General features: G+C 39.5%; 3 protein-coding genes across 3 annotated transcripts; 2 read left to right on the forward strand and 1 right to left on the reverse strand.

Moving 5' to 3' along the window:
- The first annotated feature begins 466 nt into the window (after positions 1-466).
- Positions 467-3268, forward strand: prdx5 (peroxiredoxin 5). Its single transcript, XM_014995320.2, has 6 exons — positions 467-709; positions 1727-1861; positions 1953-2084; positions 2170-2208; positions 2290-2354; positions 2914-3268. The coding sequence occupies exons 1-6, from the start codon at positions 614-616 to the stop codon at positions 3017-3019; spliced, it is 573 nt and encodes a 190-aa protein (XP_014850806.2). The 5' UTR covers positions 467-613; the 3' UTR covers positions 3020-3268.
- Positions 3269-4747: 1479 nt separating this feature from the next.
- Positions 4748-7975, forward strand: banf1 (barrier to autointegration nuclear assembly factor 1). The gene is made up of 3 exons (XM_014995260.2): positions 4748-4854; positions 5705-5857; positions 6677-7975. The coding sequence occupies exons 2-3, from the start codon at positions 5732-5734 to the stop codon at positions 6821-6823; spliced, it is 273 nt and encodes a 90-aa protein (XP_014850746.1). The 5' UTR covers positions 4748-4854; positions 5705-5731; the 3' UTR covers positions 6824-7975.
- A 46-nt stretch (positions 7976-8021) lies between these two features.
- On the reverse strand, positions 8022-14129 carry gng3 (guanine nucleotide binding protein (G protein), gamma 3). The gene is made up of 3 exons (XM_014995270.2): positions 13073-14129; positions 12356-12455; positions 8022-9385 (listed from the first exon to the last, which is right to left on the reverse strand). The coding sequence occupies exons 2-3, from the start codon at positions 12452-12454 to the stop codon at positions 9257-9259; spliced, it is 228 nt and encodes a 75-aa protein (XP_014850756.1). The 5' UTR covers position 12455; positions 13073-14129; the 3' UTR covers positions 8022-9256.
- Positions 14130-14870: the final 741 nt, after the last annotated feature.

The raw sequence follows: 14870 nt of genomic DNA on the forward strand, positions 1-14870 counted from the left end.
CTCTAAGTAAAACCTCCACATAGCATGATGCTACCACCACCATGTTTCACAGTAATGATTCTCTGTTTAGGATGAGAGTTGAATTTTGGTCTCATCTGACCAGAGCAAATTTCAACTTGATTGCTATGCCCCCTGCTGTGATAGTAGGAAACTGTAGACTGCAGTACTTCACTTTTGCCACAGTTCCATATAGGCCAGTTTTGTGGTGTGCGTGGCTAGTGGTTTTCTTAACATGCCCAAACCTGAGCTGACAGGAACAGCTGTGGATACCATGGCCACGTTCCCTTTAGCAGAGACTGTAGCTAAGGGATAATTAGCTCTACAAACAAACAAACCTGTATTAGCATCACTATTAAACACTGAAGCTTATGGCTGCTATAGCAGATGGCGCTGTGATACAGATTTAGCAGGCCTGAACCTGAAAGATAGGTTAAGTACTCAGACAAACTCTGGGTGGGACACATCCACGGGCATTTACTGTGTCTGTAAATAACACAGAGTGGCAGCAGAATCAGTCTGACGTGCCTCTGAACGCACCATTGCATAATTCGCCAGTCGTGACGCAGTCCTCAACGCTAGCCCCGGTTAGCTGCGCAGCTACAGCGGAGCCATTATGTTTTCCATTACGGGTTCTCTCCTTAAAACCCCCCGAGTCCTCCGGTGCGTCAGACTGCTGCACTGTTCTCCAGTCACCAAGATGCCGATTAAGGTAACAAACTTTCAGTTAGCGTTAGCTTTGATTAACGCCCTTTGACCTTTAGCGAACGGGATAGCAAGTATTGCCCTGCAAAAAAAAAAAAAAAATCTATTTACTTTGTTTTTGGGGTGTAGCTGTAGCTCGCGCAGCTGTCACATTGTCGCCATGACAGCCGAATGGCGGATACTGCTCCGTTTGTGGCATTCAGCAGCAAGTTATGCTCGACGTGGAGCTATCGACTGAAACCTAACATTTGGTAATAAAGGGCCTCTTTAGTTAACACTACTTCCTTGTGGCTATTTTGGAAATCATTTTACTCATTAAAAGATATTCCTGGTGCAGAACAGAAGGGATTTATTCACATATAAGTCTTCGCTCTTCATTCCTCTTCCTCATTCTGCTTTGTCAAGTTGCTTGTGCTTGTATGGAGGGCAAATAATTATGTGCATGAGTCAACCTGTGTTTTTCAACTTTAAACGTTTACGTTCGCTGCACACTTTGAAAATGTCAAGAAAATTAATAAATAAATATATAATTTGTAAGTATGGTGATTTGTCTCCATCTTGTGGCCTTTAATCGGTATTTGCGTATTTTGGAATAACCAAAATTTCTGTCAGTAAAGATACTTATCTCACCAATAAAATCAGGTATAAAAGACAAACAGCTACTTATTATTCCATGTCAGATTCCGTGTAACTTATTTATATAGTCTAGGTCATACAGGTTTACTATAGTATGAGTCCAAATTGAGTTAACTTCAGTCTAATACTATGAAATAGTCAAATGCAGATCCATCTTCCTTTGTGTTCAGATTCATCTGTGCTCCATTAGAAGATTTATTTGAAAGCTGAGAAATGAAAATGTTTTTTTTTTAACAAATTAAAAATGAAAAATTAGCTTAAATTGCAAAAATAAATGCTACTAGCTGGTATGGAAAAAAAATAAAGTGAACATTTAAAAAAAACAAAAAAAAAACGGCGTTACTGTAGGACAATTTTTAATCATCTTTCTTGTCCTGATCTCGGTCAGGTTGGAGAAGCTCTTCCTGCAGTGGAGGTCCAGGAGGGTGAACCAGGAAACAAAGTGTCCATGGATCAGCTGTTTAAGGGGAAAAAAGGAGTCCTCTTTGCCGTACCTGGAGCCTTTACCCCCGGCTGCTCTAAGGTGTGGCCCCCCCGCCGGTGACTCCGCTTGCCCCTCCTCCACACGCTGACCTTTTCATCAGCCACCCTCATTCTTTCTCTGCTGCCTGCAGACTCACCTTCCAGGCTTCGTGCAGCAAGCCCAGGAGTTGAGGAGTAAAGGTATACAGGAGGTGGCGTGCATCTCTGTCAATGATGCATTCGTCATGGCTGCATGGGGAAAGGAGCATGGAGCGGACGGAAAGGTATACATCGGATAGAAATATGCAAAATGCATGCTTCGAGTGTGGAGAAGTGTTTATTCATTTGTTTTCTTTTCTTTCTCTGTAGGTTCGAATGCTGGCTGATCCCACTGGTGCATTTGCAAAGGTAAAAAAATAAATGACCCCTATATGCCAGTTTAGTTCACAGTCTTTGTACTCATCAGCTCTTCCTGTTTGTGCTCATTAGGCGGTCGACCTGCTGCTCGACAGCGATACGATTGTGCAGGTACTGGGCAACAAACGCTCCAAGAGGTAAGCATTGTTATACCTATGAGTGTGATTTTAATGCCACAATTACAGTTTAATTTAGTTCTGAATGTTTCTGAACTTAAGGTTTCTCTATATTGTCTTAATAAGGTTTCATGCCCTTTACTATTGTTAGTTTTTTTTGTTTTTTTTTACATTTTCTAATAAATAGTAACCCAGTGAAGTTGTTAAATTGGACCTAAAACGACAAAACAAATCAATAAAACCTCTGTTTTAGGAATTTAATGAAAGTCAATAAAGTGTGGTTTAAAATAATCTGATGTATCTTAGACTATGAGTGTAAGATACTCCTTACTTGGCAAGTACAAAATGTATAAAGTTATAAATATAGCTAACCGCAAAACACTTAAAATGTTTGTATTTGTGAATGTACCGAAATAAATCTGGTACAGATTTCAAAAGTTTCAAAGAGTTTTAAAACGTTCGATTCAAAAATCGAAAGTTTTTAAAGCTTTAATTGTGGTTGTTTTCAGAGATGGCTACTTACTTACTCGCTGTGCCGACTACGATCTGAATCCCTCGTATTCTGAATAATCCGTTTCAGATACGCGATGTTGGTGGAAGACGGAGTGGTGAAGAAGATCAACGTGGAGCCGGACGGCACTGGGCTGACCTGCAGCCTCTCCTCCAACGTTCTCGCCGAGCTGTAGGCCGCTGCTGTAGCTTTTTAAATCCAGCTCCTCTCCCGCGGCTGCTCTGAAAGTTGTACAAACGAAGCTCGCCTCCTGCCGACTCGACCTCGGCTCTCTTCCCAAAGACGGTTGCAAACGCTGGTCGCAGGTGTCAGGAGGAAGGTGATTAATGCGCACAATATTGACGCGGAGAGCAATTCCTTGCACAACCCATTAGCCCTTGTATACTCTTACTTAAATCTTAATAAACGTCATTATTTTCCTCAATGTGTGCTTTACTTATTCGTTTTCCGTTAAGAGAAATAATTTCGCTTGTTAATTTTAGATTTCAAACTCTACGCCTGCTTCGAACATTTCACTTTCAGTTCCAGAGAGCTTTCAGGCATTTCTTCAAATTCATGCTGATTTGTTTGCAAACTCTAAACAGGTGTGGGTTAGTCTGTGATAAAAACTGAGCCTCCTGAAATGGTCGCTTTAGTATTCTGCAGAGTTAATGTTGAGAGAAAGAAAGTATTCGTCTTTTATCTTAAGACTCTGCTTAGCTTTCCAGACTTTGTTTTTTAATCTCCTCTATAAATTATAAATTGTCTGTTAATGCAGATGCAAAACCTACAAAAGGTGGAACTGCTTTAGTTTTTTGCTTAAAAGACGTGGGTTCTACAGCTAACATTTTCTCGTGGCCATCTTCTACTTATTTTCAAGCTTTTCTTTTAAAATTGAAAACACTGGGTACTTTTTGGATTGACCACGTCAGGTGTCTGCAACTTTTACAAACCAGAGAGACATTTTTACCCTCAGTCCATCTGAATAAAGCTCATCTAGAGTTGCAACTATTACCTGACCTTTTTGGGAAAAGGCACCTTACAATTGTTGTTACATGTCTACTGTGAGAAATGTCTTATGGAACCATAATTTTATTTCTGGGTTTAGGATTTAAAATAAAGAAAAAAGATGTAACCTTTGAAAAAGGAGCATTGATCCATTTTCTTCTATGTGGAATATAATTTGTGCAGATTTATGTAACAAAAGAAAAAGCACAGTTTCTAATTTAATGACAAGAAAAATAGATCCGCAAATATATTACTGGTACTTTTGGTGTCAAATTAAATGCAGTTATTCCATGAAAAAAGCTAAAACCTGCTTTTGGGATTATATAATTTGTAATAATTTTTTAACCAGAGTTAGTAAAAGCCATTGTGGAAGGTCCAAAAGACAGTTGTGGTTCTAGAGCGCAATTAATGTCGAAGCAAATTATTTCTACATGATTTAAATTTACTGACTAATGTACAAATCAAGCGACTGAATCCTTTAAAAGACATTCATAGACACAAAGGAGTTACCAACATGGCAATAAAAAAGATATTCTACAAATAAATAGTTAAATATGACATCACTAATGGTAATATCGTAGAAAGATGTATGAAACATTACACGAGGTAGAGATACATTGCTTTATAAGGTCCTGTCTTTCCTGTCTCTCCAAGAATGCTGCAGTAAAGGGGAAAAGAAAACAAAAAATCCTAAAGCATTTACTTCAGGCAATTACAGAACTAACTCTTATTTTTCACATTCATTTGATTTGACTGTAATTTTAAAAAAAGCCATTCATTATATATCTGTTAGCTCAAAATCAACAATACATGCCTATGTTAATGATGACCCTCTGTCGAAGTCACGTCAAAAAACTTTTACGTTTTAATATCTTGCGCCTGCCAGGTCACGCGCAGGGCAAATAGTTCCCTCAAAGTAATGACGTGCTGGCGCGGGCGCAATGCATTGTGGGTGCCGGTGGAAACAGAAACCAAATAGCTGCTCAGTTACGGTTTCATTTATTTTGAACTGGACGCTGAAAGGTACGTTTTTCACGCTGCCATATTCTGTAGCTGTAAATTTACTGCAAGTATTACAGAGCGGTAGATTATAGTAAGCAACAAAGAGAAGGAAAACAAGCTGAGAAACATTGTTGTTGTTTTAGTCTTAAGGCGCCTTCAATTTGAGCTACATCATGTCTGAGTAGCGCTAATTTCAAACCTGAAGCTTCCTCGGAGATTTTGTAATGGATTGCGCAATGTTTGGAGGTGGCTCGCACCCTCTGGCCTTGCAGGATTTTTGGGTCAGAGGTTTTTTAATGGAATGTGCAGCTAGCAGTGAAAGTCCGGTCATTGTGACAAATGTTGGCGTTGCGCGCCCATTTCACGGCTGTCTCTGGAGCGCGAGCTTTCTAACAAATACACGACAGATTTTCCACTGTGATGAGACTAGATTCCTTATTATGGGTCAGGAACGAACATAACTAGCATTACGTGAAGCTTGCAGTAAACTTTGCTCTTCATTTGATGCACAACGTTTGCGTAAACCTGATTAGCAAGGACAATCAAAACAATCTTGATATCGATTAAGCTCCGATTACAGTTTAAGACATACTAGCTATTTGCTAGTTACTTATTTCCTATATTATTTACTCAACTCAACACGTGTTGGGAAGTATTTCTTTTAGATGGAGTTGAATACATTGGTGTTTGTATAGCTGAAATAATTTGGTGTAAAGAAATACCTTGTCATACCAGCAAAATATTGTTGACCAAAAACGCAGTTAAAAAGGTAGCTATATGTTGTTGTTGTTTTTTTTTTTAAATAAATAAATAAATTATAATTATGTCATTTGCTATTGCCCGGATTATTTTGTGATCCTTCATGTTGCAGCTCAGCCCTTGGATCTTTGACACAGCCATGTCTTCAACCTCCCAAAAGCATAAGGAGTTCGTGGCTGAGCCCATGGGTGAGAAACCTGTGATGGCTCTAGCCGGCATCGGAGAAGTCCTTGGAGGGAAGCTGGAGGAAAAGGGTTTTGATAAGGTGCGTCTTTTTATTTCTTTGTACATTTAGAAAATATATATATATATATATTTCATATCACAGTTTATGAAGTGAACATATGTACACTTTTACTATATGTACACATATGTATGTTGGGTGAATTGATAAAGGGTCAGAGGTCAGTGACCTGTTTTGTTTCTGGTCTGACTTACCTGTCCGGATTTCGACTGATTATATAATTTACTGTTATTATAAAATAGAGGAAGTTTTGTAAGTTTTGATTGAAAAGAAAGGAAATTTATATATATATATATATATATATATATATATATATATATATATATATATATATATATATATATATATATATATATATATATAAAGCATATGACCCTAAGCTTTATTTGGTTTTTGACAAAAAGTAAAAAATAAATAAATCATAACATATAGGTTAACATAAAAGGAAAGCTGTGCTCCAACACAGAAAAGATGACTTAGAGCTCCAGATTTGTATTTTTTTATTTTTTATTTTTTGCATAAAAATATGCAGAACTTCATTACAGTTTCAGTTTTATTGGTTTTGATATATTTTATAGAATTTCCTGGGTAGTGACAAACTAGTTTAGATGTGAAAGAGTCTTGTCTTTCATTTTCGGTTTGATACAAAGTTGGTAAAACGCCAGCTAGCTTTGCCTTTCCGCTGCCACATTGAACAATCTGTTAACACTACAGCAGAGGCGTGGTAGCCAGAGCAGCTTTTCGAAGTTCAGTGGCTTAACAACACGTTTCTCTCTATGTTGAAAGGTTACTGCAGTTCTTTTAATCAATAATGTCCTATTCCTCCTCTTCTTCCTGTAGGCCTACGTTGTCCTTGGGCAGTTCCTGGTTCTGAAGAAAGATGAGGAGCTTTTCCGGGACTGGCTCAAAGATACATGTGGAGCAAACGCCAAGCAGCAGCGCGACTGCTATGGCTGTCTTAAGGAATGGTGCGACGCCTTCCTATAAGCCCCGGTTGCCAATCATGTTGTTTTTCTAACTTGTGAAGTCTGAAATGTACATTTCCTCTTCAGCAGTCAGTTCAGTCACAAGTATTCAGTAGTTTTCACAAAATAAGTAAAGTGACGTGTGCTCTTTTACATGCCATTCATTCAGATTAGAGCTCCTTCTTTCATTACTTTTCTCACCAAGCTTGTAAGCTATACAATAATGGCAGCTTGCAATGTTTACTCACTGGTAATTTCCTTATTATGCAAAAACTAATGGATAAATTTCAGCTGGAAAGAATAGAACACCGACTTCCCCTTTTGCTTGTGGGCTACTGATAAGTCAGGTTGCATTTGTGCTTGTTATGGTCTAGGTAGGGCCTTTTAAATGTCACCACAACTGTGTTTTATAATTATCCGAATAAAAGATCTGTTTATGAATGTCGACCTTTAGCCTGATCACTTGGCTCGGATGTCCCCAAATGTAAATTCAACTGATAATCTGCCGTTGTATTCTCACATCTAAAAGCAAAAAAAAATATAAAAAATACTTTGCTTTACTAGTTCAGTAAAGGTTTAGGGTTCAGACAACTATCTATTCACCTCCAGTTCTCAGCGTACTCGCTCCATTTTCTTACCAGCGTTGTGCTGTAATCCACCACAGACTGCGTCGCGTTTGAAGGGTTTCGCAGAGCATGTAGCATTTTGCTGAGAATAAAAGCGATTCTTCTTATTGTAGTGATATAGAAAATACGTGTAGAAGCTGCTGTTCCTGGAACAACATCACAATTAGACCACAGCAGATCTGATTTAAGGTCTCTCTCTCTCTGGAGCTGAACATGGGAATGTACATGAGATACTGTTGAGACGTAAGCTACATTACCAGACTTCTAAATAAAGTGTGTTGCTGTGCTTTTAAGTGGTTATTCACATCCACTTTTACGTTTCACCTGTTTATGAAGTCATCAGATGCCTTAAAGCATGCTGTTGTATTTAAATCTGATAACACCCTCTAATCTGTATCAGGAACAGCTTTGACCCGAGTCACTGCAGTTCCTTCGTTTATAAAAAAACAAAAAAAACACTGGCCCACGTGTTTTCATCCGTACTGTGAAAACTTCAGCTTTTCTATTGTGTTTATTATAAAACAATAAACTGCATGTGTCACATTCAAGCACATCTGTGGTTTTATGTTCACTTAAAAAAATCACAAGAGAGAGTTCATCTTTGATGACAGGAAGTTTTATTGTTTCAGTGCTTCATTTTCCAGGGTAAGATTTTCTGCCACTTTTTTTTTTTCTTTCCAGATTTGATGTTTTGCAAGGTACTGACAATGCAAGGGATGGTCACAAAATTCCAGATGCCAGAGATAATTTTGATTTTTTTTTTTTTTTTTTTTTTTTTGACGCAGGGATTTAAAACATAAGTAGCCTGTTACATGAACACCATTAAAAACACTTTGGAAGAGGCGGGCTCTCTGCACAGGAACGTCTCTCATCTAGATGGCCACACACACCCGTCTGCAAAAGTACGCCGTAACTGCTGCAGCTGCTTTGTGCTCTAAAGAAATAGAAAATTATTCATACACGACAGAGTTAATGTAATAGCTGATGTTTGCTTCTCCGCGTATACGTCAAATGTCCTTAAATAATCGCTGGAGTGAGCTGCAATGGGGTCGGTGTGCTATCGAACTATAAAATCTCCAATTTACAGTGCTCAAATACTTGGACTTGTTGCTTAGCTTCCACAGTAGCACCTAGCCTTACACACACACACATATGCTTCAACATCCACGCCACGGCGATACTATAAATGAGTGTAAGGTTAAATCTTGACAAAACTGATAAATTATATGTTGAAGTTCATAAACAGCCGTTGTCTTTAACCGGTACAGGTAACTGCCAAAATACCAAAACGTAAAGGTTGACCTTCTGGTAGAAAAAGCTCAATATCATCAGCATACATGAGAAGCCACCAAAGTAAAACAAATTTTTAGAGGGTAAATGTCAAACTTCACCTGTAATTTCTCAACATATAGCACCACTGAAAGCTATAAACTGAATTATGACATGTTACAACAATTCAAAAATAATATTCGGTGAATATTTTGTCCATTTTAGCAGTTACTTGTAGCTTCTTCGAGCATGAGATATACGTGTCTGAAATCAGATGACAGCTTTTCCGCTTAGGATTTTATATCTTTATTATGTTCACATTTTTTGACTCAAATCCTTTTTTTTTCTCCTTTTGTACAAATTTCCCAGATTCAAGAAATTTAGACCAAGACATTTTGTAGATGACTCTTAAATGTACATTGGCAGCTTTTTTTTTTATGTGAGGCTACTACAGTACACCAACGTCTTGTTTGAGTAGGAAGTACATGTATGCGCTGTACATACATGTACATACATACTGTACAGTTGTACTTTGAATCAACAACAATCCCTGATTTGTCTCAAAGCAGAGCACAGAAGAACTTCTTCTCCCTGAAAGGGTTTTCTGAGGTGGGCACCGGGGTGATCAGGGGGTCATCGCAGGCGTGCGCGTCGCAGTATGCCATCAGGTCGGCCGCGGCCTTCGAAACCTGCAGACAAAGACGATCGGAACATCGTTAGAAATGTCCTTGTAAAAAAAAAAAAGTCACTTGTTGACTGAAAGACGAGCAGGAATGGGTGTGGCATCGTCAGAAGTGATTTCCGTCTACAGCTGGAATGTGCTTGTGGACAGACGAGATTTAAAGGAGGTGGCTGGTGTTTCAATCAGCTGCATGTGGGAGTGAAGACGTGGAAACCAGGTTATCAAGCTAAAAGGAAGAGATTCTCAACCCTAAAATGCCACAAGTAAAACAGGTTAAAATGACACAACTTAAAGTTGTGTATAAGAAAAACAACAATCCATAACGGGTCTGAAGTCGGTCAGTTATTCCCATGGCAGCGCAGACTGCTTGCTCGCTCAGTCACATGGGACTCGTTCATTTTGTGTTGGAACCGTTTCCTGAAGCAAAGACTAAAGATGAGGACAAATAAATTACAGCTAAATGACAATTATCTAAGGCTAGCTAGCAGGGCAAATAAAAAAAAGACATCACACCTCCGCTTATCCACATGACCTTTACCCTTTCATCATTTTAGTTCCTCCATTTGATTTTTCTTCTGTTTTTTAATGTCCCACTTCTGGAACCCATTTGTTTGGTTTACCTTCCTGGCGAACGGGAATGTTGGGAGCTGTGAAGAATTCCCGCCACACTTTTCGCAATCCATGAACTACTTGCACATTTTGCTATACTACAACCAGGCATGTGACAGGCCAACACAGGGAAAGGATATACCGTTTTCACATATTTCTTTTTTTTACAAATAAAAATCTGTGCGACGACAAATATTTGTATGCTGAACTCAGACGGCTCAAGCTCGGTCAGACTATTTAGGGATTGTTTGTAAAAGTGGCTTTCAATTCTTTTCATGGATTCTCCAACGCAGACATGTGGATTTGAACCATCTGTAACTCTGGCTTCACGTTCAACCCTAGACTCAAATCAACAGCTGACTCCAACTGGTTTGACTCTAACCAGATTTCCGGCTCATTCTCGAGTAAAGCGTCACGTTTCAGGGGATGAGGAGGAGAAGTTCGTTTTCTGTCACGTTTTGCATTTAGGCTAACAAAATCACTTCAGTTTCATCTCACCTTCTTCAGCATGTCTCCAACACTTGGGGGTTTCTATTAACAATTACGTTCTTCCCGATCTCAGTAATAATAATAATAATAATAATAAAAATCATCTTCAAGAAGTTTTAACATGTCTGCAGAGCTCTGCTGAGATAAGGTCTGTTGGCCCAGAGCTTCAGCAGGGACGCTTCTCCGTCTGATTCCCTCGGTTTCTGTCCCCGAGCTCTGCTCTCTTTCTTTGTGAACCATCTTGCGGTCGCCTACTGTTTGAGGAAAATGTACTCATCTGTCCGTCTCCAGCCGAGGTTCACCACGCGTCATTGCACACACTGTGTGTATGGCCCTAATAATAACTCGGAATAATGAAAAGCATCAAGTCCGGAGCCCCGTTCTGCCGGCATCCTTGGCTTTTCATGCTGGATTTTTTTTTGTTTTTTCTTTGCTCGCATTACGTGGCACAAATTTCGCTCATGAAAAGGCAGCGCTTACTTTAACCTGAGCTGCACTCGTACACACTCATTCAACTATGGTTTCATAGTTGAATGAGTGTGACTATGTGGGAAGGACAGTAAGGGAAAAAAACCCCACAATTATTTCTGCATTTCCTTCTTAAAACCTCCATTTTTGCAGTGAATCTTTTATTAGCGGGATATTAACGTCGATGTTAAAATGTGGCTCTTTTCTCTAAGTTGAAGCTCTGTGTAAGAATAAGCTGTGGTTTTATAAAACATAACAGAAGGTTGGTGAAATCGTTGCATTTATTTTGGATTTATCCGTCGATTTTATAGTTCTGCACTTATGGTTTGTTTTAGAGTTTTAAAACGTCTTTTTGAGCCAAAACCACTGAAAAACATTCCAGTGGGCTGCTATGTCTGTCTTCCTCTAATTAGCTCATAAAGTTTTACACTGACATAATGAGTTGGAGAAAAAAATAATTTCCCCTTTCAGATCTCTTCAGTTTTTTCACATTTTAATGTTTCGGATTATTAAAACATATTGTGATTTTTATCTAATAACAAAAAGCTTTCCAAATCAATCTGACCCGATGCGGAAAATATAACTGCCTCCTGAACCGACTAACTTGTTGAATTGCGTCAACCTTAGATCTGCCAACACGGCTTTGTTGTTACTGGTAGCGAGTCTTGAGGATTTGACTTTGACTAGGCCACTTTTCTTTTCTGTAGTGCTGTGCATGAAAACAAGAAACACACTTTCGTAATTCTACTGGATGTTTTCCCAGAAGGTCTTGGAGATCATCAAGATGTTTTGTGGTAAATGCCTTTTACTGTTTGTTCAGTATTGGTTTTGACCTTGAGACTCACCCAGTTTTATTTTTATTTTTTTCATGCATCATGAAGCCTCAGATGTTCTTCTGGGTTCCTTTGTGAGCCTCCGCATGTGCCGCCTATAGTGTTCTGCTGTAATCACGGATTGACCAGCCATTCCTTCCCAACATTCACTGCTGTTCTGTCATTTATCCACTTGCTGATAATGGCTCTCACTGTGGTTGACTGGAATTCACAACGCCTCAGAAATGGATTTGTAATGATGTCAGTAAGTTAGTTTTCTCATCTACTCATGAATTTCTACAGATCTGGTCCTACTTCATGTTGTCAGGCAGACTATAGGGGATTTCTTGACTGTACAGGGTGGTAGCTAGCTAGTAGGATTACTTAAAAAAAATCACATTCATTACTGAGCAAGTTCAATTTTAACATAGGACCAGATTGACTGTTTGTAGCTTCTATTCACTCGCTCTATATCCATCCATTAACTGAAGTGTGACAACAAAAAAACAGCAAACATAGAAGAAATCTGTACAAGGCAGCCAATATATATATGCTGCCTTTCACAACACTGCATATGTGTGGGTAGCAGGTGATTTTACCTTTATCCTGCAGAAACTAGCCTCAATCTTCAGCTGCTCCACCAGCTTCCTGGCCTGGCCGACACTCATGGTGCTGTTCACTGGGGTGTCTCCTTTCATCCTGGCCACAGAAACAGCAACATTTGTGGTTTGGCTCAATACATTAGTCTCGTTAGTGCCCTGCTGCTCGCTTTCGAGCCGAATACACAGCGATGCACGACTATGTAGCTGGCTATAAGATCTTACCGAAGAGACAGTGGAGCTAAATGGCTCTGGTTGCAAAGCGAGCTTCAAGCCTGACTGTCACTTATCCAGAAGTCTGAGTATCTGTCAGTATTGTGTCACAAATTCATCACGGCTGATTTGTTATGTTATTTGTTAGAGACAAAAGGCAGCGTCTTTCTTTGATAAGGCAAAAGGAGCATAAAGTGGGCCAAGTGGGCAAGTCTATTCGACATGGCCCACTATTTCTCCCCCTCCAGTCTGTCCAGGAAAAGCCGTAGAGAGACGAAATGCCAGGAGCAGATAACTGAAGCCATGAAGACAAGTACGAGACGAGGACTTTGTACGAAATCAAAAAACAAAAAAAACAGAGATCAAGTCAGATGGGTTACGAACAGGGAACAGAAAATAAAAGCAGAGCAGAGAAAAGAGCAAATCTGCTTCTTTTATTCTGGAGCTTTCCTCATTGTCTTCTCCCCTCTCCTTCCCACCATCCCCCCTTTTTTCCCTCCTTACCCGTATGATATTCCTCTTCAGGTGCAATCTTCCCCCCTCTTCTCTCTCTCGCTCTCTCTCTTTATGTTCGCCTGTCTTTTTCCGCCTCTCCGTGTTCTTCCTCTGTCAGCTTCTGTTCTTTGGTGGTATCAGTGTAGCCGAACCCCACCCCTCACAGACTACCAGCCTTGGATGGCACCCTACTCTGTACAGTCCAGTGCACTGCAATTCTGCCACAGTGAGCACTAGATTTGTGGTGGATGGATGGATGGGATCACCCCCCCCTCTTCTCTCCACCCCTCAGCCGTGAATGGTAGCTACCAGACGGAGGGAGGTGCGGGTGGGGAGAGGGGTTTGTATGCCACCGGTAGTGGTTCTCCTATGTGGGTGGACTGCACCATATCCGTGTGCTGGATTCTCTCAGATTATAATATTCAAATAAATATCAGAGGTGATTATATTTTTTATTTATTTATTTTTTTTATTGTTTTTTGTTTTACAAAATAAATTATTGTATGAAATGAGCCCCCCCCCCCCCTCCCCTCTCCACAGACCTGATTGGTATTGTGCTCCTGAGAGATTTGTGATGCCCACCCTCTCCTCCGTTGCCATGGGGACTGCTGCAGTCTGGTTTAGTGGCTTGCAATCATGTTAAAGATTCGTAGGTTTTCTGCGTTCTTTAAATTAGCCCCATCTGGAAATAAAATAAAATCGTTTTGTTTCCCTTTTGTCATATGAGGGTGATGGACGAAGAATAAATAAAACGTTAGAGCAGGTGTATGTTTTCAGGATGCTCTCGGACCAAACACCCTGTAGAGCAAAGATGTCCACAGGCACACGTCGATACGCTTCGCTTCTTTGTCGATGTTAAATAAATGTACTTGAATGCATCTGGACTAGATTGCTCAATAAATAATTCGCTATACATTTTACACAACAGCAAAGCCGACAGGAAAAGCCTGGGAGACGAAAATACCACATTCTTTTCCTTCCGAAAAATGTTCGACGCCATCTTTGTTTCCTCTTCTTTAATGGCGCAGTGATCCCGACCCGCACTCCGGTTGTCCGGCGGAGGGATATCTCCTCCTTTTTATCGTCTCTGTGTTCCGTTTGCTATTGATGCCTGCCGTAAATTGTCAGTGGTGTATAGACAACTTAATATAGACTACAGTCCAGTTTCAAAAGATGCTATAGCCTAGACTTTTAGCACCTTCCGAACAAAAATAGACCAACACAGAATAGCTCAAAAATAAGTGGTCGATACAGGGTTTTCAAACTGTTTACCAATCAGAAATACTTCATTTTAATTTTGTATTCAACCTGTTTTACTTTGACAGCATGAAAGAAATCTGGTGTAACAACTTATTAAAAAATGAGAAAATATGATTATGCAGCAGTTCTTATGTGATTGTTTTTGGAAAACAACCAGCAATATTAAAAAATATATTTTAACATCTTCTAAAACTACAAGGCATAATGTAAACATCTGCCAATTAGTTGTTTGCTGCTCCTTTCAACTAATGAAACACAAATACAAATTTTATTTCCCACTTTTAAAGTCCTAAATAGTCAGGCTCACTCAATTTTTTTTTTATCAACATTGAAAGCTCTCTGGCCATCCAGCCAGTTTCCCCTTGATGCTCCAATCTTGATCAATCCTAAAACATAAAGACAATTGAGCGTTTGCTTCTAAAATATATCCACATACACCAGAAACATTCCTGTTTGTTTTTAGGTTCTGGCATCAGATTTAACTTAAAGGTTACACACGGATGATTTTATTTGAAGAATTAGAGCACTTATCTCGTTACTCACCTTG

Source organism: Poecilia mexicana, unplaced genomic scaffold (assembly GCF_051168715.1).
Source record: "Poecilia mexicana isolate PSO_F unplaced genomic scaffold, ASM5116871v1 scaffold_14, whole genome shotgun sequence".
NCBI classification, from domain to species: Eukaryota; Metazoa; Chordata; class Actinopteri; order Cyprinodontiformes; family Poeciliidae; genus Poecilia; species Poecilia mexicana.